Here is a 27,157-nt window from a genome sequence, read left to right as displayed (position 1 = left end):
CCCCTAGGAAAAGGACACTAGGCGGAAAAAAGTTTGACTACGCCTATAGGGCAGTCCCAGGGGTTATACTCCAACTTCCTGCTATAGTCTTCAGTTTTGTAACAAGCAGTGTCCGAACATAAAACCCAACTCAACAGAGGGGCGGGTGCTGTGTCCGTCACTGAACATCAGAGAAAAGGATTTCACGGTAACACAAAAATCCAGTTCTCTTTCGTTCATTGATGGACACAGCTCCAGATCTTCTTGAGTGCAGTGTCAACATGAGGGGTGGGAAGAACACAGCAATTACACTTCCCAAAAAGGCTAAATGTAGCCAACCAGGTAAAACAGGCAACCAACCAGGAACAACTGGAGCTCACCTGACAAAAACTTCACCCTCAAAGAGAACTAATCCCCTCCAACAGCAGCCTGCAAAACCTTGCGGCCAAAGGCAGCATCCGCAAATGCCAACACATTCACCTTATAACATTTTTTTGAAAGAGTGCACGGACGACCAGGTGGCTGTCTTGCAACTCTGCACCACTGACGCCTGATGACGGAAGGCCCAAGAGGCACTAAGGGCTCTCATAGAATGCGCTTTAACAGGGAAAGGAGGAGTCTGACCCTTCATGGAGCAGGCCTGCACCACCATCTGCCTGATCCATCTGGAAACGGTCGCAGCAGACGTGGCCAGCCCCTTACGGTTTCCATCTGTAAGGACAAACAGAGAATCCAATTTTCAGAATGACTCAGTCGCCGTCAGGTACACCCTGATCGCCCGAACCAAAGAATGCCATCCAATCTCTATAAGGTGCTTAGGCTTAGGAAGGAAGGCAACACATTTAAAAGAAAACCAGAAACGACCTTAGGAAGAAACGACTGGCAGGGATGAAGGACCACTTTGTCTCTGTGAACCACCAGGTAAGGTGAACGACAAGACAATGCAGCCAACACAGACACCCTGCGCGCAGAAGTAATAGCCACCAAGGCGGCAACTTTCTGTGAAAAAAGTAAAGCTCACAAATATTTTTAAAAGGCAGTTTCTAAAGAACCAGCAGCACCAAATTGAGGTCCCACGGAGCCAACGGAGATCTCACCGGGGGAGCCAGGTTGTGGACCCCCTGAACAAAAAGGTGTGAACCAAGGAATTCGTGGCCAACAGGCGCTGAAAGAAAAATCACCAGGGTACCACTTTTGATGGTACCCAATGCCAAACGGTGATCTACACCTCTTTGGAGAAACTCCAAGACAGGAGACACCGAGAAAGAACGGGTGGAAGCAGTCCCACAAAGCCACGTACATAAACGTCGTTTCGCGGGACAGAGCCGACCTGCCACAGTAAAACTATGGCAGGTGGTCGGCATGTGGTTAAATAAGCCCCCTTAAAGCAGAACTTTACCCATAACAACAAATAAAAATAATGTTCTTTAGCAAGGAACATACATTCCACCAGAATTCGTGTGTGCTGTAAATTGCCTTCAGCATTGCTCCTGTTTCCTCTTGCTGAAGGCGACCATTTTGCTAAAGACCAGAGCCACCAAGCAGCAGTAAATCAAAGTGAAACTAAACACTTTGATTTAAGGGTATAAAAAAAAAAAAAAAACAATTCCTGGAATTCCAAGATTGCCAACGGTCACATTTGCTTGTGTCCTCAACCAAACTGTCAAACCATCAAATTTCTGGTGTCATAACTGATCACATATATGCAGCACCATGGCAGTTGCAGATCAAACAGAAGCAGCTTCCTTGGCAGTAAATGATAGCAGGGTTTAACTCTGCTTTAAGGATGTCAGCAGATCGGCCTCTACAAACTCAGCCGTGCCTAAAAATGGAGAGCAACTGAGCATGTGCAGAGCAGGGTAAAACACGTATTGCTGGATTTTAAACAGTATAGACACTTATTTTTCATGTTTTCCATAGCAATATCTGTAAAAGGAGCCAGCCTAAAGTGATCTAGGAGGACTTAATTTTCTAACTAAAATTCCACTTTAATAGGGAGAGTAAAGAAAAACCAAAACAAAAATACTACCTTTTCTAGCCAACTCCATTTACAGCAAGATGTTACTTTATATTGCTGCAACCAATTTAAAGGACTACAAAAAATATATCAAACTGGACTGGTCCTGAGAGAAAGAGAGAGGAGTACACTGATAAAGAATTCAGGAACCATTCAGTCCAATCAAGGAGACAGGACATATGCCCTTCCATCGACAACAAAAGGATGTAACAAAGCTACTTACCGGTGGGAAGTCAAAATCTTTGTCGCTCGGTAAGTTTGTGATGTAATCAATTCGGAACTGGTTGTCCGGATTTGCTAGCTCCACTGGAGGTGACAGGTTGTTCATTGCTGCAACTATGGTCTGTAAAGAGAAAGTGAAAATTAGACTGCCGAATGCACTAAAGAAACAAAGCCAGATTATTTATTTGGCTACTTACCTCAATAGCCTCTTTAATATTATTCTTAATATCTTGTACTTTAACCTTTTTCTCTCTAGAAGAATACAGAAAAAAAAAGAAAGGAGGGTTGGAGATCAGTCACCATGCTGGTTGTAGAAATAAAGGGATACTAAAGTCTATTTTTCTTCTCTAACACACCTGTCATACTTACCTGCTCTGTAAAGTGGTTTTGCACAGAGCAGCACAGATCCTTCTCTTCTTGGTTCCCTCGCCAGCGCTCCTGGCCCCTCCCTCCTGCTGAGTGCCCCCACAGCAAGCAGCTTTGTATGGCGGCACCCGAGCCGAGCAACTCTCCACCTATTCAGACACTGTAGCGCTGTTCAGCCCTGCCCCTTCCTTTTCTATAGCTAACTGACTTTGATTGACAGCATCAGGAGCCAATGACATCGCTGCTGTGTCTCAGCCAATCAGAAGGGAGAGTCCCAGACAGCCGAGGCACTCGTGCACATCACTGGATGGAGAGGGGCTCAGGTAAGCATTAGGGGGGCTCCTTCACACAGATTTTTTTTTTTATCTTCATGCATAGAATGCATGAAGATAAAACACCTTCTGACTTTAAAACTCCTTTAAGACTGATTTTGCATCCTGCACAATTTAAAGTGGTTGTAAACCTTAGACATGAAATACGAACAAAGCATATCCCTCTAGTGTGAACTTGTCTCAATTAAACATGTAATTTCTGTCGGCTATCCTGTTCCTCTGCTATCTGCAGAAGTCACTTCTGACAAGTTTTTCTGACACCAAGAGAAAAAAGGTGACAGGGTAGAGGCAGTGCTGTATTTTGGCCTAGGCCAACAAGGCCCAGGCCTAGGGCGGCACTTTGCAGGGGGGCAGCAAAAAAGCCACCCCCTTCCACCTGAGACTCTATTGGCCACTGGTTGCTAGAACCGCCTCTCTCACGAGCCTCTCTCTCATTCCCCCCTCTCTCTCTCACCTCCCTATCTCTCTCACCCCCCCCTCTCTATCGCTCTCTCTCCCATCCCCCCTCTCTCTCATCCCCCTCTCTCATTCCCCCCCATCTCTTTCTCTCTCATCCTCCCTCTCTCATCCCCACACTCTCTCATCCCCCCTCTCTCTCATCTCCCCCTCTCTCTCTCTTTTTGATTCCCCCCTCTCTTTCGACCCCCCGCCCCTCTCTCCCTCCCTCACCCACCCCCTCTCTCTCTCTCCCTTCCTCCCTCGCCCACCCCCTCTCTCTCTCTCTCATCCCCCCTCTCTCTCTCCCTCACCCACCCCCTCTCTCTCTCCCAACCCCTCTCACCCCCCATCTCATGAGATCTCAGGGGTTCATGCTTGTAGTCCTTCAATTTTGGAGGGAGACACATCCGTTAAAAAACGAGTGGGGCAAAATTACATAATGGGGGGGGGTGCCCAATTTTAGTCTTGCCTAGGGCAGCACAAAACCAAAATACACCATTGGGTAGAGGCCTTCAGCATATTGACAACCTCAGCTCTGTTCTTGTGTAAAGGAGGGTGTGCCCCTTCCCTCCAATCCGCTCTCCTCACTGAGCTCTGCAGAGTGTAACTTCAGCTTTCCGCCCCCTTTTTTTCTGATTGCTCAGACAAGCGTTATAAATTCTGCACTTTTAAATGGATTTTGAGAATAGATGGCTGTAGATAAACACTGACAACCTATGTAGGAGGATTGGTGTCTCCGTGTATCACCTGAGGCCAGTTACCTCACTGGGTAAATAGAAGAGTTTACAACCACCCAAAACAGATCAATTATGGGTAAACTTCTTAACCAGTCACTGGTTTCTTATAATGTTCATGGAATCTGGTGGCAACATTTTATCTAATATCCAGTTTTGTCTACAAGATTACATACAAGAAATCACTACCTCCATGGATTGTTCAAATCTTTTCATGACTAAATGTGACAGAAGGAGTAGGACAGAGCTCCAGCAATAAAAGGAGAAGAAAGTGAACCAATAACTGCTTTACATGTTGGAGTTTTACCCTGAACACACATTTCACCAGGAAAAGTTCAACTGCGGGGATACACAATTCTGTTCTTACCCATGGCCATTTCAGACAACACTAATGGGAAGATTCTGCTGTGCCCCAGTAGTGGGTCTACTTCTTCCGAAAAATAATCTGTACTGAACATCGGGACAGCATATGCCATAATTTCTTCCACTCACCCACAAAGCGCATGTCCTATTCCTATGCATCACAACATACAACATTTTTTCGAACTTGCCTACTAAACAAGTTACCTTGCAAATCAAGAAGCACCACATTATTCATTTTTAGGAACGTGCACAATGTAAATAAGCTACTGGTTAGGCCTCATGCACACTGGACGTTTTCTCAGCTGCTGTTTTTGGCTTCAGGCGTTTCTTTCTGCAGCCTCCTGATGACGGACAGACGAAACGCGTAGAGCGTCATCACATCACATCCGCCTGGTTGGAACGCATATCCGGTTTGTGGAACGCACGGCGTCCCGGAAGTGCGCGATCGTTATTGGTTTTTACCTGCTGTTTGCTATCTATGATATTGTGAGGATAATTTGTATTAAATAAATAAACTTTACCATACAATACTACTCTATGTGAGGCCCTCTCTTCCCCACATATACCGAGGAACATACACGGAACGTATGAAATAACTAATGTGCAAAGAGACCAGACTCGGGCAGGCTATAGCTAGGATACCCAGTGGACAGTATCCAGAGCTTGCAGGACCGTCCAGGGAGACCAAGGGTGATCCGAGGAACATAAGAGCCAACTATTATACCAAGGCTCGTCACCCCCGTAGGGGTAATTATTTCTGGTAAGTGCGATCCTGGGGGTGCGGGGAGCACAGAGTGATCACCATATTCGGCACCCATAAGGATCGTATTAAGGCACCTGCACTGAAGTCACTTTGAACATTACAACATCCTTGCACCTTATAATTAACTGTAAAAGTTTCTCATATACTGGAAATAATCTATTGGACTGTTACTGGACTATACATTTTTTTTGATACAATATTTTTTGGCTATTTTATGATACAAAAAAATTTTTTGCTACAATTTTTAATATCTAGGTTTTATATATATTTCTACATGTGGTTCCCTGCTGATTTTATACTGTGTATTTTAGATCCGTTTTTATTCAGCAATCCATGAGTTGGATATAATATACATAGTGTTTCCACTGACAGATTCTAGCACTATACCAGTTTATTATTTTAGCTGTCACCTATATTTATAAATTCAGTAGCACTACTTATATTCACTTTTTCTTATATTACATTGTACCACTGCAAAAGGTTATAGGTTCACACTTGAATATATTAGGTTGAATTTTCACTGCAGCGATTTACACAATCGCATTTTCACTGTAGAGATCTACCAAATCGCATCAAGCGAGGTTACTGGTTGCACCAGTTTCTGTCACTAGACTAAGAACAGAGCACCTAGCACACCATTATTGTACACCCTTGTCTTGGGAATTATTTATTTTCAGATCACTATCATTACTTATATTTTTGCAATTCTTTAAGGAGTCATACATTTTTTTATATATTTTTATTGGTTCCTGGCACTATTGCACTTTATTTAGGGTTCACGATATTTATTAGGAAGTGATTTATAGGCAGCGCCATATACCTCCTTTTCTTTTACATCAATCAAAGGCTGTGTGGTGGAGCTCCCTCTAGTCACCTTTTTTTCTCTTGGTGTCAGGAAAACTTGTCAGAAGTGACTCATGCAGATAGCAGAGGAACACGATAGCAGACAGAAATGACACTTCGTGCTCTGGCTAGAGACAAGTACACACTATAGAGGGATATGCGCTTTGCTCAGGTTTCATTCCTGAGGTTTGCAACCACTTTAACAGAAAAAATCTTGGCACGTATGTCAGTCAACTTTCAGCTTTGAATGAGATCCTCGGCTATGAAAGACAATAACTGCCCTGAAAGATTCTGTTGAAAGTAAATCTGTCCCAAAATCAGGCAGCAGAAACCAAGTTTATAATGAAAAAATGCAGAGGCAGATTCCCCTAGGTGAAAATTGCTCATCAAAGAAATAAACAGATTGAGATATAAAAGCAGGACAAGTCGTGCTCGTCTCAATCCTTCACTTTCCAAGCCTTCCGTATGGTTCAGACAAGAGGAGGTGGGCCTCAATGACCCCTAGGGATGTGTGTGAGAAGAGAGGGGTGAAACTTAATCTGGAAGAAAAAAAACCTGCCCCAATAACTGGATCAATGACATTTGGATAACCTCACATTTTTGTCATCAAACTCTGTAAAAATTGGCCAGGTCTATGACAAATTCATTTAAAAAAAAAAAATAAATAAATAAAAAAGGTACAGCGAGCGGACTTTGTTTAGCATACTGGCCATGCTTCCCGGCTAGCACCAGCAATTTCCTGTCAGATTGCTCCTTGAGGCCACTGAATGCAGAAAGTATTTAATGCCCCATTTCTAATGAAGCTGGAAATGAAATTTAAAAACAGTGGTAGTCATCTCATCCATGTCCACTGTGGTATCATGTGATCCAGGGACCAAATAAGGCAGTCACTTCCCTTCTTGTACAGAAACACAAAGTCAATTAGTATGGTCAGGTTCTGAGACTTTCTGGAACAGAGGAATAGACACACTGTAAGTGGGAGGACGCAGCCGGCACTGACACACACAGCATCTTCTGTCTTGGCAAATCCACCGGCAAAGCGGTATCAATCTGTGCACCGGGGAACAGAACACGAGCACTGCCAACACATTAACCCTCGCAGCAGACGCACAAGCTTCAATATCCTTCCGTGGCAACAGGCAGGAGAGGATGTACACAGGCAAATTTCACTTCAAGGAGCATTACACACAAGGGGAAAAGTAAGGGTTAACAGTGCTATGAAGAGACAGCGGCTGCAGGATTTTTCCTTGTTTCTATAAATGGTGGTAATAGGTCTTCTGAAAACAGCCAGTGCTTGTATGAATGGTGGTAAGAGGTCCTTCTGAAAACAGCCAGTGCTTGTATGTGTCCCACGGTCTCCGCCCTATAAATGTAAAATAAGCACCTTGCCACCGCCTGGAGACATGGCCCAGCGTGGCCTGTTCTCCAATAACCAGAAGTGTACATAAAACCTCAATCAGGGTTACAGCAGACTAATTCAGACACAAGATGCCCGCTACCTTGTCAGAGCTGTCCTGCAGCGCAATGCACCCCTAGAGGGCATCAAAAATTCTAAGCCAACCTACTTCCACACCATATGTGTTGAGCTGTGCTGGGCAGTCTTGCCCAACAGAGCCTCACACAGACAAAGCTAGTTGTCTTCTGGCATAATAGTTCAGCTCACACCACACCACCATAGTGGTGTGCACTGAAGGCAGGACACGTACTTTTTTTTAAGTTTCAGCCCGTGTTGCAACGCAGTACATTGCATTGCGACCTGTTGAAGTGAATAAAGATGAATGAATTGCCGGTTTGTGACATTTAAATAAATTAGAAAAAAAAGTAAACCGCCAGATATGTCATGTATGATGCATCCAGCACCAATCCCTTCACAGTGCCGACCATTGGCAGATGAGAGCAGCAGCAGGCGTCTCTCTAACAGATATAGAATATCAAGCTTAGTTTGCATTTACACAAATACAAGCTTACTTTTAGGCCCCTTTCACACAGGCGGACCGTTCAGATCCGCCTGTCCATTTTTGGCGGATCTGAACGGTCCCCCCATGCATTCCTGTGGGGCATCGGATGGCAGCGGAGACATGTCCGCTGACATCCGATCCGTCAAATCTGGACGGATGGAAACCCTATTTTCCATCCGTCGAGCGGATCGGACCGACGGTCTGTTTCCATCCGATTTCCCCCATAGAGATGCATGGGGAACTGACAGCTGTGTCTCCGCACACAGCGCGGAGACACAGCTGTCCTGCTGCTCAGCAGGGGATCGGCGGCTCGATCCCCCGCTGAGAAAAACGGAATCCGTCCAACGGACGGATAGTGTGAAAGGAGCCTAAAGAAGAACTCCACTGTTCCAAGTGTAGGCAACCTCAACATGCCAACCTCTTGTTAAACTACAGCTTCCATGAGGCCCTGCAAGCTTCCGACAACCACCCATATAACTCCCAAAGGTAGAGGCATCATAGTATCTGTACTGTAAGCTCTGAGAAAGAGGAACGCGTAATCTGCGTGGTGGACATGTATCTGAAGGTGTGAATGGCATTGATATGCTTATGTCATTTTTTTATGAGTATATTGGAATATTTGTTTTAATATCAAAGAGTTCTACAATAATACACTAGCCTAGTGCGCCTCCTTCCTATGCTTGTGTATCACAGTATTTGTAGTTTCAGAACAGATGGAATGCCAGGGTTGGGTTGGCTTGCCTTCCCTTGCACTATAGTAAACTCATTTAAAAGAAAAAATGTATCACTGGTTAAAAAAAAAAAAACTAATATATATATATATATATATATATAGTATAAAAAAAAGATGGCTTTCCAATTTCCTCCTCCTTAGTCTTTCCTAGTTGTCAATGTATAGGACCAGACCAACAATCCGGCCCTCACTGGTATCTCCCAGCTGATAAAACGTATCCCCACAACCTGATGTTCTTACAATGCAGCTTCCTGGTAGGAATGCTCTTCATTAGGGTTATAAAATAAAGTTTAGTTACTATTGTGTTTCCCCCGAAAAGAAGACCGGGTCTTCTATTAATTTTGGTTACAAAAAACAAACTAGGGCTTATTTTCAGGGGATGTCCTATTTATTTTCAGAATGTACAATAATCTACATGTATTCAAGTACAATCATGTCATCTTCTTCTGGATCATCATAACTCTCCAAGCCCAGAATTCCGGCCTGAATTTCTTGCATCTCAATTGCCTTTTGAACCATTGTGCCTAATCTCTCATGTACAGCAATAGAGCTCTCCTGAAATGAGTACTTCTTGTCCATGTAGCCTGCTTGTAGGGCTTTGGCAACACAGCGGTCAGTGAATTTTACCCATGAATTCTTCACCCATGTCACAACCTCTTTCAGGCTAGGCTTCACAGTTTCCACGCTGATTTCTCTCCAATATATTTTCAGTGTATGCATTGATATCCATGCCCAAATGGTCCTTGAATGGCTTGTTTATTGCAATATCAAAAGTCTGGAGATAAGCAGTCACTTCTTGCAGGAATCATTACTTGATCTCTCTCTGCAAGGAAGTTTTTCATGTCTTTTGCGTGGTGTGTGCTGGCTGAATCCCAGAGTAGCAGACCTCTTCGGCAACTCTCAAAATAAGTGGCAGCATTAAAGCGACCCAATTCCTTATAACCGCTTGTGTGCACCAGGCTTTTTCGGTTTCAAGAGCATAAATGCCTGAAACCAGTGGCGGCCAGTGTACTTAGGGTGCAGGGGCGCCACCCCCCCCATCCATGCGTCCGGCCCCCTAATCTGCATGCAGGGGCGCCAGACGCATTGAGTTCAATGGGGATTTTTTTTTTTTACATCACCTGATTAGAGCCAGAGGCTCCAATAGGGCGATCCAAAGGGTGGACCCGGGGCGCAGAGCAGTGCGTCCCGAGCCCACCTATTGTGTGACAATAGCAAATGAAAATTCACTATTGTCACACCGATCCTCCTCCTGGCCAATCAGTAAGCGCGTCCGATACGCGCTTCCTGATTGGCCACAAGGCAAACCCCATGCCATTGGCCGAGGAGGAGGCGGGAGCGGAAGGACTGGAGGAGACGTGCCGCCGGTCACCGGGACTGAGGAGAAGCCGCCCGTCGCTGCTCCAGGTAAGTAAGGGGGCACGCACGCTGATCTCTACATTGGGGGCATGTATGCTGGTCACTACATTGGGGGCACGCACGTTGGTCACTACATTGGGGGCACGTATGCTGGTCACTGTGCATTGAAAGGGGGCACGCTGGTCACTGTGCATTGAAAGGGGGCACGCTGGTCACTGTGCATTGAAAGGGGGCACGCTGGTCACTGTGCATTGAATCCTCTCCTCCTTGCCCTTTGCGATGATTAGAGGTGTGGCTTTCTTTCCACCCAGACAAATTGCCAAAACAAAGGTAACACGTGCACTTTCATAACCAGTGGAGGGAATGTAGATTGACGAGGATCCCTACTGATAAAAAGGTATCATTAGGGATCCTTGGCCAATATACACTGCAGTTTTATCCATAGCGATCATGTTGGACTGTTGGTATTTAGAAAAGTTGATGCCATCAACAAAGAGCTTAAATGCACGTTTAACAACTTCAGTATCTTCCAGCTTGGAACAGTGTCGTTGATCTTCTTAGAGACAGTTCATTTCGCTGAAGGAAGCCATCCAGCCAGTGGTGTGATGCTTTGAATTCTTCTGGGGAGATTTCAAACTGTTGTGCCATTGCAAGGGCAAATGCTCGAATATCAGCCCTGCACACAACCAAAGCCTTTGCTCTCTTGTCAGCAATCCATTCACAGAGGTCTTCCAGCTCAAGAAATAATGGCTGCCGACCTGATCCACACTTGCGCTTCTTAGCATTACCCTCGTCCACCTTTTGACTGAGCTTGCCATTTTTGGACCATTCGGAGATCTAACTTCATCTCTTTGCAGAAAGCCGTAAGATTCTTGCCTTGGGAGTCCTCCACGATTCCTTTATTGTGCTCGATGGAATAGCGGTTTCTTTTTAAAAATCATTTTGTCTGGGGATTAAAATACTGTACCATATTAATACCGTATAAGCATCAAGTGCGCAATAAATCTCAAGTCTGTCTGGTTGACAATCTTAAAGTAGAAACTTGAAAAAAAATATATATTTTTTTTAAAACATAATTTTTATAAAAAGGCTTACATAATTTTATAAGGATCTTGTAACCAAGATGTTTTTTGAGGAAACAAATGATGTCAAAATACTGACTTCTTACATTTTATTCCTCAAAAAACATCTTGGTTACAAGATCCTTATAAAATTATGTAAGCCTTTTTATAATTACCGGTACGAAATCCTTTTAATACAATTTATCTAATGCTTTTTTTTTTTTTTTTTTTTTTATAAAAAACCTTATGCAGTGTTTCTCCTGGTACCTTATTCTCCCCTGGGTGTCACATGACCTGCCTGAGCTGCTCTTCTCCTCTCCGAGATCCCGCACTGGTGACATCAGCTCGCTCCAGGCACTGAAGAGGGAGGGGCCACAGACATCAGCCGGGAGGAGTGGAGAAGATCTCCGGCGGGTCAGCAGCCCTTTAAATAAGGTTTTTTTTATCACCGTACATACCGTAATGCAGTTACAAAGGAAGCACCGTATAGCGGTATAATTTTACCAAACTTTTTTTTTTCCCCTGAACTTTACTAGCGCTTATTTTTGGGGTAGAGCTTATATTGCAGCCCTCCCCTATAATCAGACTAGGTCTTATTTTTGGGAAAACACTGTATTAGACTACACCTAACATTCTACATTTGCTGCATTTAACAACATTTGCCTTTCAACAGCATTTGATAGGAATTTCTATTCAGCAAAGATGCTTAATGAATGCATTCACCATGTCTGCGACCATATCAGCTGTGAATGTCTGATGCTGCTTTAGTTACCATTGGCATATTGGATGCTTGTTGTGCCAATGCCCTAGTTACAGGTGCTCACTTCAGTATGGTACACGACCATCTTCAGGCAGGTAAGAAGTTGTGCTGCAATTCGTCCATTTTATTTCTAATAACCAATATGAAGGAAATTCTAATTTTGGTGTGTGTGTTTGTGTGTATGTAGCGCCCTACGGGTAGGCGCTAGGCAAATGTATAGTGGGCCTTGTTTGCCTAACAGCAGGGCCATTATTTATTTTTGCCAGGGTGTCATGGCTTCCAGGTGTGCCTGCTGAGAGGGGAGTCTCCCCACTGGTCCCTATGAGAGGCTTCTCATGAGGCAGTGGAGGAAACCCATAAACAATAAACTATCAGCGCAAAACCTAATACGTGATGTACATACAGTGCAAGCAAAATTAAATCACTGTGCGTGAAAATAAATGTGCTTAAAAATGTGCATAGAAATGTACATAAACAAACAATGAATGTGCATGAAAAAATGGCCGGCAGCATACACCAATCGTGTCCACACTTCACAATCAAAAATCACATAAATAGAAAACGTGATGCGCCAGACGTGCACAAAATTATTCCTAAAGTGACTATATGAATGAATTGATGAAAGTCCACATGTACAATTCAATAATAATCGTGCTCAAAATCAATTGTAAATGTGTAGAAGTGTCCAAGTTGAAGCCTCGATCCCGTGAGAGATAAATAAAAACACCAGTGTGTTGAATCCCTCCACCTGAAAGATTGGCCTCTCACCTCAATATGGGACCCAAACGGGCCAGCATTAGCCTTTATGAGGATAATGGACTTCTGGGATGACTCTCCAGCCTTTCACCTCCGGAGGTCGCCGGGACATATAGTAAGAAACAAAGGCAAAAATCTAGTGTTCTCTGCTTATAAATGTGTAAGCTTTATTGAGTAAAAGAAAGCAACTCACATTATACGGGCACTCAGCCGTGCCTGCTGGTATGGCAATCAGTAGCTAGTTCCACCCGAGAGACGATCGGCGTCAGCCACGCAAGCTCCGCCCCCCCTATACGTGTTACGTCAGAGCGTACGGCTCCGTTGACTTCCTCGGTAGTGGAGGAAACCCAATCAGGGGACACAGAAGGCAGATTATGCCGCAAGGGATTCTGGGAGTGGGTATAAGTTTGTGGGAAGTGCATTACTGTCTTGGTGGGAGCAGAGTCCCAGGAGTGAGTGAAGGGCTATCTCTCCTCCTGTTTGAGGAAGAGGATGATTTGGGTGCTGCCTGAAAATCCAGAGAGTGCTGAGTTGAGCTGAGGGGGATACGGTGTGTCGAGAACCAGCAGAGAGCGAGAGGGGTCAAGTCCCAGGAAAGCCTACACAGGTCGTACTGAGTATTGCCCCTGGGGGTCTGCCTGAAGTGTTAGAGGGGACCACTCCGGAGAGGGTTCTAGGATCCAGATATCAGCTAGCTGTAAAGGCGGTACCTAGGTTGAGGACCCTGAAGTGACAGAGGGGGTACCTAGTCAGGGGACCCTTAAGAGTTAAAGGGGGCACCTGCAGTTTGGGCCCTGAAGAGACAGTGTACAGTGTCTTAGTTGAGAGTTGCAGCCATACAGGATTTGACAACAGTCTACCTCAAGCCAGTGCAAGGCTGGAGGAAGAAGTTAGTGACTTTGCAGTACAGCAGTGTTCGTAACTCATTGTTCTACAGTCCTGGATCTTCTGAACTCAAGGTCGAGGATCTAGCACTTCTTTCAAGTTACACTGTGTTCTGAGCGTCAGTGAGCGTTGGCTGGCATCAAAAGACAGCGTTAACAGACATTTTCCTGAGAAAGTCCCAAGTTGTACTTAGTTGAGCCTAAAGGAGTATCCCACTCATTCACTTCTCTCATCCCTAAAGGAGTATCCCACTCATTCACTTCTCCCATCCCCTTAATTACAGTAAAACAAAGATGCCTGAGTCGTCCCATGTCTCAGTTCTCACACCCAGGGTCACAGCTCACATGGGCTGGAGAGGTAACCGGTTACAATGGCAGACCCACATCAGGCCCAATGCCTGGAAAACCTGCTACATGTATATTCATAGATTTCAATAACGCAGTCATGTTATAATGCAGAAAATACAGACTGAAGCACATAGGGCCTCAGTTATAAAGCACAGTCCATTAGGCTGCTTTAAAGAGATCCTGTCTCCCTTGCCCATTCAGGGCTCGCCACAACTCACTTATGCTCCCCTAGCCAGCAATCCCTCAACACTTATTCCTTGGTTACACTCAGCACAAAAAAACCCACTTTGCCATTACGACCTCCCATCATGTAACAGAGCTTGAGTCCAATGATTGGCTGTGTCACATGGAGGTGGTCACATGCTCCCTCATTCCTGGAAGGGCTGGATTTTATAGCCAACTGAAGAGCAGCAACAAGGCGAGTATCAGAGGATTGGGGGGCCCCTATACACATATATGAATAGGCAAAGTGTCTCAAAAAAAATAAATAAAAAATAAAAAAAAAATAACACACAGAAGCGCATATTTAAACTGCTTTACAATTGTGCTTAGTGCTTCGCCAGTTAGTGGCTGGACTCTCCTGTAAAAAATGAGTTCTCTGCAGGGTTAAGCAGAGAAACTTCATAGGACACAAAGCTCCATGACACGGTCTGTATTTTATGAATGAAACACAAAAAATGTAGGCCAAAAGGAGTACCTTGTGCAGACAGAGTGGATTGGATTAAAATCATGACAATTTCAATCATGATTTATATCACTAGTAAAAAGGCTTGATTTTAATCATAATTTTTAAAGAGCAACTGTTACCTCTGTCCCGCAGTGGCTCCTCCCCTGACCCGCTGTTGACTCACCGACCGTCCTATTCACTTTAATGGGACAGCTAGTGAAACAACAAGCTAAGGGACATTGCAGCAGAAGGCGAGTGGATGCCCGCTAACAAGCGCTGCTATGATGGATCTGAAATTACAGGTGCTCTTTAAATGTAAGGACTCATTCTTGCTGGTAGCCAATGTAACATTGTGTGAATGCATCGATGCAGTTGCAGTGCTTGGATTCGTTGAATGAGTTTACCAAAAATGCAAATATTGCAGAATATACAGCCTCATGCTACATAACCAAGCTCCATTTCATGCTGAATAAACTTAATTATTAATGTATCTTAAATAGAAAACCAACTTTAGATACACTTTTACCCCAAAAAGCATTTTATTAAAATAAATTTGAAAAAAAAAAATATATATATTTTGGCTTTTTGGGCTTACTGTACTGTAAAATCCACTTCTCGGAGTTCGAAAAACACAGCGTTTCATAAATCATAACTAGTGGGTTATATTGCCTCCTCCAGAAGTAGGACTAGGCAGAACAAAAACACACCTGGCTACACCCATGGGCCATCCTCAGCTTGGTATACAACTCCCCTCTTTGCTCTAGGCAAGCAGTATTAGAAGTATCAGAACTCCATGGAAGGGCGGGTGCTGTGTCCGTACTCTTTTTACTGCAAGTACAAAAATTCAATTTTCTCTTTCGTTCATCAACGGACACAGCGCTCCATAAATCATAACTACTGGGACGTCCAAAAGCAGTGTCAAGAGGAAAATGGGGGTGGAAAAAAAAAAACCACAAGACTAAACACACAAGAGCCCTTAACCAGGACACAGGAGCCCCGTCTGAAAAATAAATGATTAACCACTTGCCGACTGCCGCACGACTATCTACGGCAGCGGTCAGCCCCTCACAGGCAAAGTGACGTAGGGCTACGTCACTAGCTTGTGAGGGTCTAGGGAGCGAGCGCACGCCGCCGGAGGCGCGCTCCCGCGTGGTCACGGACCCCCCCGTGCGTGTGACCGGCGGACCCGATGTCCGCCGGCCACTCTGCGATCGGCGGGGGAGAGGGAGAAAGTCAGGCAGCTTGTGTAAACAAGCTGCCTGTCATTCTCCCCTCTGTATGAGAGATGATCATATGGATCTACTATGTAGATCCGTTGATCACTCTGCATACAGCTGAAGCCACAGCCAATCACAGTTAGAGTCACGCCCCTAGGGACACACACAGCCCCTCCCTCTCAAATAAAGTTAACCCCTTCACTACCAGTGTATTTTTACAGTAACAGTGCATATATATAGCACTGATTACTGTAGAAATGTCACTGGTAACCCCAAAAGTGTCAAAAATGTCAGTCAAGGGTCCGATCTGTCCGCCGCAATGTCGCAGTACCGCAAAAAAAAAAAAAAAAAAAAAAAAAAAAAATCGCAGATCGCCGCCATTACGCGTTAAAAAAAAAAAAAAACAACATAAATGACAAAAATCTTTCCCTTAGTTAGTAAATGCAATAACTTTTGCGCAAACCAATCAAAATAGGCTTTTTGCGATTTTTTTTACCAAACATAGGTAGCATAAAACAAATTGGCCGAAAATGTTAAAAAATTTTGATTTTTACATTTTTTGGGGGGGAATTTCATATTAAAAAAAAGGGAAAAATATTGCTATTTTTTGCAAAATTTACGCTCTTTTTTTGTTTATAGCGCGTGATCAAAAAAAATCGCACAGGTGATCAAATACCGCCAAAAGAAAGCTCTGTTTGTGGGAAAAAAAGGACGCCAAATTCGTTTAGGTACAGCGTCGCACGACCGCGCAATTGTCCGTTAAAGTCACGCAGTGCCGAATCGCAAAATACCCCCTGGTCGTTTAGCAGCCAAATCCTCCGGGGCTTAAGTGGTTAAGGAAAAACACCCCTCAAGAGGGAACAGCCCCTCCTAATCAACAGCCTATAAAACTTTGCAACTAAAAGAAGCATCCGCAGAAGCCAAAGTATCTACCTTATAGAATTTTGTGAAGGTATGCACCGATGACCAAGTGGCCGCCTTACAAACTTGCGATATTGATGCCTGATAACGGAAGGCCCAATAAGAAATCAGTGCCCGAGTAGAATGCGCTGTGACAGGGAAAGGTGGAACCTGACCTTTAATGGAATAGGCCTGAGTCACTGTCTGATCCATCTGAAGATGGTAGCCGAAGAAGCAGCCAGCCCTTTTCTTGGTTCATCAGTGTCCACAAATAGCAAGTCTGACCTCCAAAAGAAATGCCAGATATACCTGAATCACACTAACCACATACAAGGCATGCAAAGCAAATTCCTTTTGATGAGCTGGCTTGGGACACAAGAACACAAGGCAACACAATGTTCTCATTCAAATGGAAGACTTTGGGCAGGAATGATGGACAGAGGGACGAAGTACCACTTTATTCCTATGGATCAATAAAAAGGGTACTGCGACAGGATGATGCCGCCAATTCGGATACCCTGCGGGCCAAGGTAATAGCCACCAAGAATTTCAACTTCTGGGAAAACGTAGGCTAGAGAATCTACCGAAAATTCTCAAATGGAAGTTTCTGGAGAACCGAAAGTACTAAATTTAAATCCCATGGAGGCAAAAGACGTAATCGGCTGCATGCACTCTGAATATTTTCTAAACTGTGCAAGTTTAGGAGATATTCACACTATCTACAGGTAAGCTTTACTATAGGCTTAACTGTACGTACATGTTAAAAAAAAAAAAAATAAATGGATTTTACGGCAAGTTAAAAATCCTATTTTCACTTTCGTTCTTTGACGGACACAGCTCCTGATCTTCTTAACCATTGAGACGTCCCAAAGCAGTAGTAAACATGAGGGGGTGGGAAAAGAAATGCCCAAGGCCAACTAAAGCCAACCAGGTAAACAGGAGCTCCACCAAAACAACCAGAGCTCACCTAAAAAAAAAAAAAAAAAAAAAAAAAAAAAAACAAACAATACACCCTCAAAGAGGACCAGATCCTCTAAACAGCAGCCTGAAAAACCTTGTGGCAAAAGGAAGCATTCGCAGATGGCAACACATCCACTTTATAGAACTTGTGAAAGTGTGCACCAACTACCAGGTGGCCGCCTTGCCGACCTGCATCATTGACGCCTGATGACAGAAGGCCCAGGAGGCACTGAGCGCCCGAGTAGAGTGCACCTTGACAGGGAAAGGAGGAACCTGACACTTGATGGAATAGGCCTGAATCACGGTCTGTCTGATCCATGTGGAAATAGAAAGGGTTGCCCACTTCCTCTGCGACTGAGGCCCATCCGTTAGCACAAATCGTAAATCTGATTTCCTAAAAGACTCCAGAGCTGCCAGGTACATCCTAATCACCCAGACCACATCCAAGGCATGCAAAGCAATTTCCTTGGGATGTTTTTGCCTAGGACCCTGGGAAGGCAACACAAATGAATATCAGACAACCTGAGGAAGGAACGATGGACAGGTCCAAAGAACCACCTTATCTCTGAACCACCAACTAAGGAACGACAGGGTAACGCCGCCAATTCAGGCACCCTGCGCGCAGAGGTGAAAGCCCCCAAAAAGGCCACCTTCGGGGACAGCGTAAGCAGGGTAATCTCCGGAAGATTCTCAAAAAGAGGCTTCTGGAGGACAGAGCACCAAATCCAGGTGCCAAGGTGGCAAAAGAGACCACACTGGAGGTGTCGCGTGCCTAACTCCCTGAAGAAAAGTAGGCACCAAGGAGTAAGTGGCCAAGAGCTGTTGAAAGAAGACCACTAAAGCAGACATCTGACCCTTGATAGTGCTCAAGTTCAGTTTCTGCTCAACCCCCCGTTGAAGGAAGGTCAAGATCCAAGCCACCGTAAACAGAGTATGAACCCCAAGAGACTCACACCACGCAATGCACGTCTTCCACATACGATGGTAGATCTTCCTAGAAGTAGATTTCCTAGCTTTAAACAGCGTTGGAATCACCACATAGACAAACCTCCATCCATCAGCACCTGGCGTTCCAACTGCCATGCCATCAAAGCCAGCAACTGCAAAGCAAGATGGAAGATTGGTCCTTGGGACAGCAGATCCTCCCTGAGAGGAAGCTTCCAAGATCTTTGGCGACCAGCCGCACCAGATCGTTGTATCAAGCCTGGGGAGGTCAATACTGGGGCCACTAGGATAACCGGAAATCCCTTCTGCCTCAATCATGCGTAGAAATCTTGGCAGAAGCTTGAGAGGAGAGAAGGCGTAAATCAGACGATACTGACCTCACTGGGCCACCGCCGCATCCTGTGACCAAGCCACAAACCTCTGCACCTTTCTTTTGTCGGGACGAAAACAGATCCACCTCGGGGATGCCCCACCAGAGACAAAACTGATGACACCACCGGATAAAAGGGACCACTCCCCTTGGTCCAACGCCTGGCGACTGAGATAATCAGCCTGCCAGTTTTCCATCCCTGGAATGTGTATGGCAGAGAGGGCTGGAGCGAATCAGAATGCCGGCTACCTTCAGAGCCCCCAGGACACTTCTTGTGCCCCCCTGGTGATTGACATAAGCCACAGCCCTGGCATTGACCAATTGAATGCTCACTGGACATCCCTGAAGACGATCTGTCCAATGTTCCAGGCACAGTCTGATGGCTCAAGGTACCAAGACATTGATCGGTAGGTCTGGACACTTCCAGTGTCCAGACCCCCCGAGCAGAAATTTTAACGCTCATGTAGCCAGACCGAATTAACTCATAGACCCACCGGATTTGTACCAGGGCGGCCCATGGGTCCGGGAACCAGCGAAGATGCCTCCCACCCCCGATACAGTTGTCAAGGCCTTTTTCGAGGTCGGGTCCGCAGACGAGCATTTGAGCCAAAGGACCATTGCCGAAAACAGAGAACAGAGCCACTAGGGAAGCTGCTTCCGAAGAGGCATCACAGATAAAACTGCAGCCCTTGGACCAGCTGGTCTGCCAGCTTAGCAAAACCAGGGGGGAGCTACTCCCCCTCCAGGTCACGGCGCATAAGCCTAGCCCATTCGGTCACTCTGCGACACTAGGACAATGGTGAACCAGCCGAGGTGTACATATTGCGGGCCACTGCCCCCCTGTCAGCCGGATCCTTAGAGGTCGGGGACTCTTCAATTGGAATCATGGTTGCCTTGTTCAATCTGAAAACCGGAGGGTCCACCACCGGTAGAACAGTCCACTTCTTAAGAAGGGACTCCTCATAGGGGTATCGCTTAACAAAATCACTTAGGGACCCCTAAGGGGACGCTTTGGTCGTCCCCACTTTTTAGTGACAATTCTGTAAAAATAGGAGGGGAAAAGGAACACCTTTTCCGCTCTGGATGGTTTGTGAATGCCAAAGGGAACCTCCGCCACAGCTTTAGCTGCGTCCTCCATCTTTAAGGTCTCACGCACAGCTACAATCAGTGCGTCCACCAGCGCTTTTTCGTACGCGGTTGCAGAATGGGAGGAATCCATCGAGGATTGAGGGCACATGGTCTTAGATCCAGCAGGGTGACCCACGTCTGCGGCGGCCAAATCAGATTCAGGATCTGATGAGACAGATGAGTCAGGGGAAGAGGGCGTGCTTTTTGCCAGAAGGTCGCCCAAAAGCCACCTCCACCTGGGACAACATGGACTCCAGGGCCGTCGTCAGTGCATCAATGGATAGATCGGACCCAGAGGGCCCCGCAGCTTTAGAGAGGGGATCTGGTGGGAGGGATGTGCTCCAAAGACACCATGAGTCACCAGGGGGAACCCACAAAAAAGGGACAACCTACACCGCTCTGGCAGCCCATCCAGTTGCCAGCCTCAGAGCACCAATTGATCTTTAGTAGAGAGGGAGAGGACCCCACCAGACTCACCACCCCACATAAACCAGGCACCGCAGCTACCAGGAGAATCTGCACTGCAGGAACTGCGATTAGGAGTCCAGGAGTAAGCACCAGGTGAATGAGGGGAGGCTCCCACTGCTAAGATCCCCGCCCAGAAGGCTCCACTGTCATGGCTGCCGCTATTTTCAATTGCAAACCACCGAAAAATGGCCGCCGGACTACACAAACATGGCTGTGCATTAAGCACACAAGCTACAAGAAAATGGCAGCATCACAAGGCTCCCAGGGACCCAGGAGGGATCCCTAGGCCTCACAAAATGGCACAGACAGGAGGGGGAGGGGAGGGCCCACCAGGTAAAGCCCCCCGACAGCCGATTGCCCAGTCGCAGGCGCTGTGCCCCCCCCCTCCCCCAGCATCACCAGAACAACACCCTGTCCCCACCCTGGGCGGTGGACCAGGACACTGCACAGCCCCAGTAAAGGGGGGGGCGCGCGCGAGATGGCCCACAGGGACAACCAGACAGATGAAGGGGGGGCGAGATGGCCCACAGGGAGTTTGTAGCGGCCGACCTAGCATGGAGCTGTGGTCTGCACGTGCTTGCTAGCCAGGTGGATCTAGAATATCCAGCCCGTCGCCCAGTCTGGCAGTTGATAGTAGATCTCACAGGAAAAAATTCAGGAGAAAAAAAATTCTATCTAAAAAGAAAAAAATTGCCAGGACCAGAGATCCCAGCAAGGAACTCGGTCCTTACTCCTGACTAGGCAGAAAAAAACTGAGTAACTATAGCAAAGAGAGGGAGTATACACCCAGGGGCTGCCCATAGGCATTGCCATACTTTTTTCCGCCTCGTGTCCTACTCCTGTAGGAGGCAGTATAACCCAATTGTTGAGAACATCGGGATCTGTGTCAGTCAATGACCGAAAGCAAAAAAAAAAGGATTTTTGACTTACCAAAAAATCCTTTTCCTTGATGTTCATTGACAGACGCAGCTCGATATCCTTTTTTGACCATTGGGTTTATGCTTTCCCCTACAGGAGTAGGACACTAGGCAGGAAAAATCTTTACCATGCCTATGGGGCAGTCTCTGCAGGCATACACCCACACACTCAGGCTTCAGTTTTGTTGCAAGCAGTGTTTAGAAGAAAAAAACCCCATCCCACTCATAATTAGAGGGGCAGGTGCTGCGTCTGTAAATGAACTTCAGAGAAAAGGATTTTACAGTAAGTCAAAAATCCAGTTTTCTCCATTGTTCATTGACAGACGCAGCTCCGTATTTTTTCTTGACCATTGGGATGTCCCAAAACCTGTATTTGCATGAACAGGAGGGAAAAAAAAAAAAAAAAAAACGCAGAAAAGAACGTAATTCCCCAAAAGCTAAACTTAGCCAACCAGGTAACGCAGAGCTCAACCAGGAACAACTGGAGCTCACCTAGAAACAACATACACCCTCAAAAAGACAAATTGCTCTTTTAAACAGCAGCCTGCAAAACCTTGCAGCCAAAAGAAGCATCCAAGGATGTCAACACATCTACTTTGTAGAATTTTGTGAACGTGTGCACAGTCAACCGAATTGCCGCCTTGCAAACTTGCATTACTGACGCCTGATGGTTAAAGAGCCGAAGAGGCACTCAGCACCCTAGTAGAATATTCCTTCACAGGGAAGGGAGGAACCTGACCCTTCAGTGAATAAGCCTGTACTACCGTATGCCTGATCCATCTGTATATGGTCGCAGCAGAAGCAGCCAATCCCTTTCGAGGTCCTTCGATGAGGACAAAGTCCGATTTCCTGAAAGATTCAGTAGTCACCAGGTAAACTCTAATTGCCCGAACCACATCCATAGAATGCAAAGCAAATTCCTTGGGATGCTTGGACTTAGGACAGAGTGAAGGCAGCACAATGTCTTTATTCAGAAACCACCTTAGGAAGAAACAACTGATTAGGTCGAAGTACCACTTTATCTCTGTGGACCACCAGATAAGGTGAACGGCAGGACAGCGCCACCAATTCAGATACTCTGCGGGCAGAGGTAATAGCCACCAAAAATGCAACCTTCTGAGACAGTGTAAGTAGAGGAATCTCCCTAATGTTCTCAAAGGGAGGTTTTTGAAGGACAGACAATACCAACTTAAGATCCCACGGAGGTAGCGGGGATCGCCTTGGAGGAGCCATATGGAGAACCCTTTGAATAAAAAGTGTGAATCAAGGCATGCGTAGCTAAAGGACGTTGGAAAAAACACAGCAAAAGCCGACACTTGGCCTTTGATAATGCGCAAAGCCAACCAGGGTCAACCCCTATTTGAAGTTAAAAAGCCTAGCAACAAAAAAAAAAAGGAGAGGATGCACCCTCAGCGATTCACACCATGAAATTAAGATTTCCACGTACGATTACAGATTTTCCTAAAAGTAGACTTTTTGGTCTTCAACAGTGTAGGAATTACTGAATCAGAAATACCCCTATCCTTCAATACCGGGCTTTCAACAGCCATGCCGTTAAAGCCAGTGACTGTAAAGCAGGATGGAAGATCGGCCCTTGAGACAGATCTTTCCTGAGAGGAAGTCTCCAAGGAGCATCGGCGACCAAACTTACCAGATCTGCGTACCAAGACCGGCAAGGCCAGTCTGGGGCCACCAGAATCCCTTCCACCTCTATCCTGCACAGAAGCCCCTGGCAGGAGTTTCAGCAGAGGGAAAGCATAGTTTAGCCGATACGGACCCCAAGGAGCCACCAGTGCATCTGTGGCATCGGCCAGAGGATCCCTTGACCTGGCTACAAAACCTCTGAACCTTGTCCAGTGCCTTAGGCACAGCTTTAATCGCTCTGAGTTCCAGAATATTGCTTTTTAGTCACACCATGCGTCTAATAGCTACCGTCACAGCGGGCACTCTGGCTACAAGGGGGGCCGCATCTAGCGACGTATTACACATAAGTAGTAGGGCTTGGACCGTTTGGTCCGTTCGCTCTGTCAGGTCCGAAAAGAGCTGTTCCGTTTTTAAATCACTTTTCAGTAACTTTGTCCATTCCGTTATGGTCTGGGACACCAGAGTGATCACGAATATCGGTTTAAGTATTGAGTCCGCTATCAAGTGTAAATGGCGGGACATTGTCTGGAAACCGGATGGTCCACCAGACACCGCGTTCGCTGATGGGTAGGGCCTTTTTAAACGCTTTGGCACCACTAACATCGGTTTGATGCGTCGCCACTGTTCGTTGATAATTTTGTCAAACAGTTCCGGACAAGGGAAAACTTTGCCCAACTTCTGGGTTTTGCGGGTGCCAAAGACACCCGTGTCCCTGATGCTGCAGAATCATCCGCCATTTTTAGAGTTTCCCGCACTGCCACTATAAGTGCCTCCACCAGCGTGCTTTCCCACGCAGCTGCAGACGAGGAAATATCGTTCTTGCCATCCGAGTGCGATGACGCAGATCCTTCAAGATGGCTTATGTCCCCGGGCATAGGGCACTTTTTACTAGTGGTATTTTTGATAAATCACATCCACTTTTGACACCAGGTTTTCCAAAACGATCATTAAGACAGGGGCTGTGACCCGGAGGTCCTCGCAACCGCAAGGAGGGGATCTGTAGGTGAAATTTTTTCCTAGGACTCCATTATGAACATAATATTATATATACACACACACACACACACATATATATTTATTACACACACACACACTATATATTTATTTATTTAGGTACTACAAGTCCCAGCTACTAGCACTGCCGATAGCAGGGTGAGCAAGGAAGACCTACGGGGACTCAAATAGACATACCACCAATCAATATGGAGGAGAATAGGATCGTTCTGCTATGTAGAAAAATAGTCTTCACAGGAAGAGGAAATACCTGGGTCATTCACTAGATTAAAGGCCTGGCTGCTCCCTGCTGTCCAGCAATCGCGGACTCCCAAGAAAATGACCACCCAATGAATTCCTATGGGGAACCCACAAAAACATGGCCACCCATGAATTTTAATATCGAAGCCTGCAAAATGAGGCTGAATAATTCTACAGCAAAATAGCAGCCCCCCATGGTGCGCCATGCAGTCTCCAGGACCCCCTAAGGCGTTCAAACAATAAGTGGCATCTGGGGGTCCCCAGCAGGGACCCCATCAGGATTAACTCCCCCAGCGGATCCGCTATAGCTGCCTCGGCGCGTCCACCCCCCGAGGACCCCCGCCGCTGACTGAGGAACGGAATGAGGGATACCAGAGGAGCTGACTTTCCCAGGGAGGGGCCCATGTCCAGCCCGAGACCGCCAGAGTCTCACCTTACCAACGATATCGGGTGGGCACCACTCCAGACAGACTGCCTCTCCACTCGGGGTGGGGGTGCTGACGGCCAAGGGGTACGCTGCAACTCGGGCCGAACAAGGTCGTGTGCATCCCGGCGAGGTGTTTCACTCATGAGCCAGCCCTCGTCCATTGGGGCTCTGTCGTGGCGAGGCCTAGTGCTGGGCTATAACCTGAACATGCTCGCTGGCCGGGCGACCTTAAGGATCTAGAATATCCAGTCTGAAACCCAGTCTGGCTGTTGATTGCAGTTCTCTCAGGAACATAACTAGCTAAAAAAAAAATAAAATCAAGTTCCCTTTTAAAATAAAAAAGCAAGCCAAGAACGAAATCCTAACTGGGAACTAGGTCCTACTCCTAAACTAGGCTGAAACAAACTGAAGCCTATAGCAGAGTGTGTGGGTGTATGCCTGCAGGGACTGCCCCATAAGTGTGGTAAAGATTTTCCTGCCTAGTGTCCTACACCTGTAGGGGGCAGCATAACCCAATGGTCAAGAAGAATATGGAGCTGCGTCTGTCAATGAACGATAGAGAAAAGTTTTGCCTTTAGTAATACTTTAAAAGGAAGGGAGTCTTATCAATCCTCTGGGTTCAAAACATGCTGCAACTCTTGATCTCTAGTTCTGCAACAGTGGCTCAAAGCAGTGACAAGAGAATCAGACAGCCAGGCAACTAACATTCTCTGAGAAACTCATCACTGGCACTCTACAAGCTCTTCTCATGTCACGCCTCCGTACGGCAAATTATTATGGTGGATGGCAGTAAAGCAAAAATCCAACACACAGGTAAGGCATGACAAAAAGCCTATAGAGAGAGAGTTATGAAGGCTGCCGCTGGCAATTTCCTATTGCTCTGGTATCATTGAGACACTCACCCAGAACAAGTATGCAGCAAATCAAGTCAGAACTTCTCATCTGCAGACCTGGTCATCAGCTCAGAAAATAGTGAACCCACTCAAACTGCGGAACAACCAGGCAGCTAGCATTTTTAGAAGTCACCAATGGCAGCCACAAGATGCGGCATTCAGGTAAATGGCTACTGGGTGGGGAAAAAAAGGCATTACCCATAAGGTTTATTTACATGTGTTTTTCAGGAGTACAGTCTACGGTCACACTGCTTGCGATTCTTTTGCTCTGCTCATAGCCAAAACCCTGCACAATCAAGGAAGATTACCCAGCAGAAACCAGTCTTTAAATACACAAAGTGAGCAGGTAGAGGAAGAGTGGGGTAGATTATGGGTGTTGCTAGGAAGCAGATTCTTCATGCTACTGAGCCAGCCAGCAAGCTGACACAACACAACTATGACAGCTTATCAGGACCGTCTTACAGAAAGCACTGATCTCAGCCTGGCAGTGTCAAGGCGTTTTCAGCGTTTCTCTAGTTTCTCAGGCTGAGTCAGAAAACAAAGTCCAATTTCAGTCCAACATCCTGTACGTCAACCTGGACAAGATAAAAACAAACCTCACAGGCATGCAATCAGCATTTACCTTCAGCTGTGTGAACACTAAGTTGAGCTCCAGAAGATCACCGGTCCAAAACAAATTTTTTTCTATAGTTTGTTGTAATTGGTCTGTGCCTGCCGCGTTTAAAGAAGAAGTATTAAAATGGAGGGGGGATTCACTACCCTCCAAGCTGCAGCTGTCTCTAAGCCTGAGTGATCACATGACCAGTGACTGCTCAGCTCTCGGTAATCTCTGAGCAGAGCGCTGTCAGCCACCGCTCTCTGCTCTGCCACTTCAGCGCTCACTGTAGCGCCAGGCTGGAGAGGGGGGGTGGGAACAACTGTCCTAGACTGTCATGGCATGTTGACAGACTAACCTAGATGCCTGATTGGCAGCTAGCACAATCTCAACAATATGGTCTGGATTCTTCTATAGCCTGCAGCGGCTCTGTGACGACATGCTTTTGCCTGCAGTCAGCTGATTCTGGGTCCCAGAACAGCACAAGTGCACTCCCAAGAGAGAAGTCTACCAAAAAGGGCCATACAAATGAGCCTTATAACATATATTAACAGACAAAACAGTTCTGAACAGAAAAATATGAAAATCTTTGTTAGGCTATGGCCAATGAGGAGGGGGGGGGGGGGCCCAAGACAGGTCTCAGTCTCTGAATGGACACACGGAGGTGCAGCTCGGCTCAGGTGCCCCCTATAGCAAGCTGCATGCTGCGGAGGCACTCATCAGGAAAAAGGGGCTAGGAGCACTAAGGAGGGACCTGAAAAGGATATGGGTTGCTATGTGCAAAACCACTACACAGAGCAGGCAAGTATAACAAGTTTTTTTTTTTGCTTAAAAATAACAGACTTTAGTATCACTT

General features: G+C 46.1%; 1 protein-coding gene across 2 annotated transcripts in view; it reads right to left on the bottom strand.

Annotated features, from left to right (window-relative positions):
- Positions 1-27,157, bottom strand: part of GNAS (GNAS complex locus) — a 385,873-nt gene that overhangs the window by 113,314 nt on the left and 245,402 nt on the right. For both annotated transcript variants that reach the window (XM_082271589.1, XM_082271590.1), the window contains exons 3-4: positions 2,416-2,470; positions 2,220-2,339 (exon numbers count right to left, since the gene is read on the bottom strand). In XM_082271589.1, the coding sequence (XP_082127715.1) occupies positions 2,220-2,339; positions 2,416-2,470 (175 nt within the window). The remainder of the gene's footprint in view (positions 1-2,219; positions 2,340-2,415; positions 2,471-27,157) is intronic.

This window comes from Pelophylax lessonae (genome assembly GCF_965119305.1).
Source record: "Pelophylax lessonae genome assembly, chromosome: 11".
Classification (NCBI taxonomy): Eukaryota; Metazoa; Chordata; class Amphibia; order Anura; family Ranidae; genus Pelophylax; species Pelophylax lessonae.
This window is presented reverse-complemented; position numbering and strand designations above follow the sequence as displayed.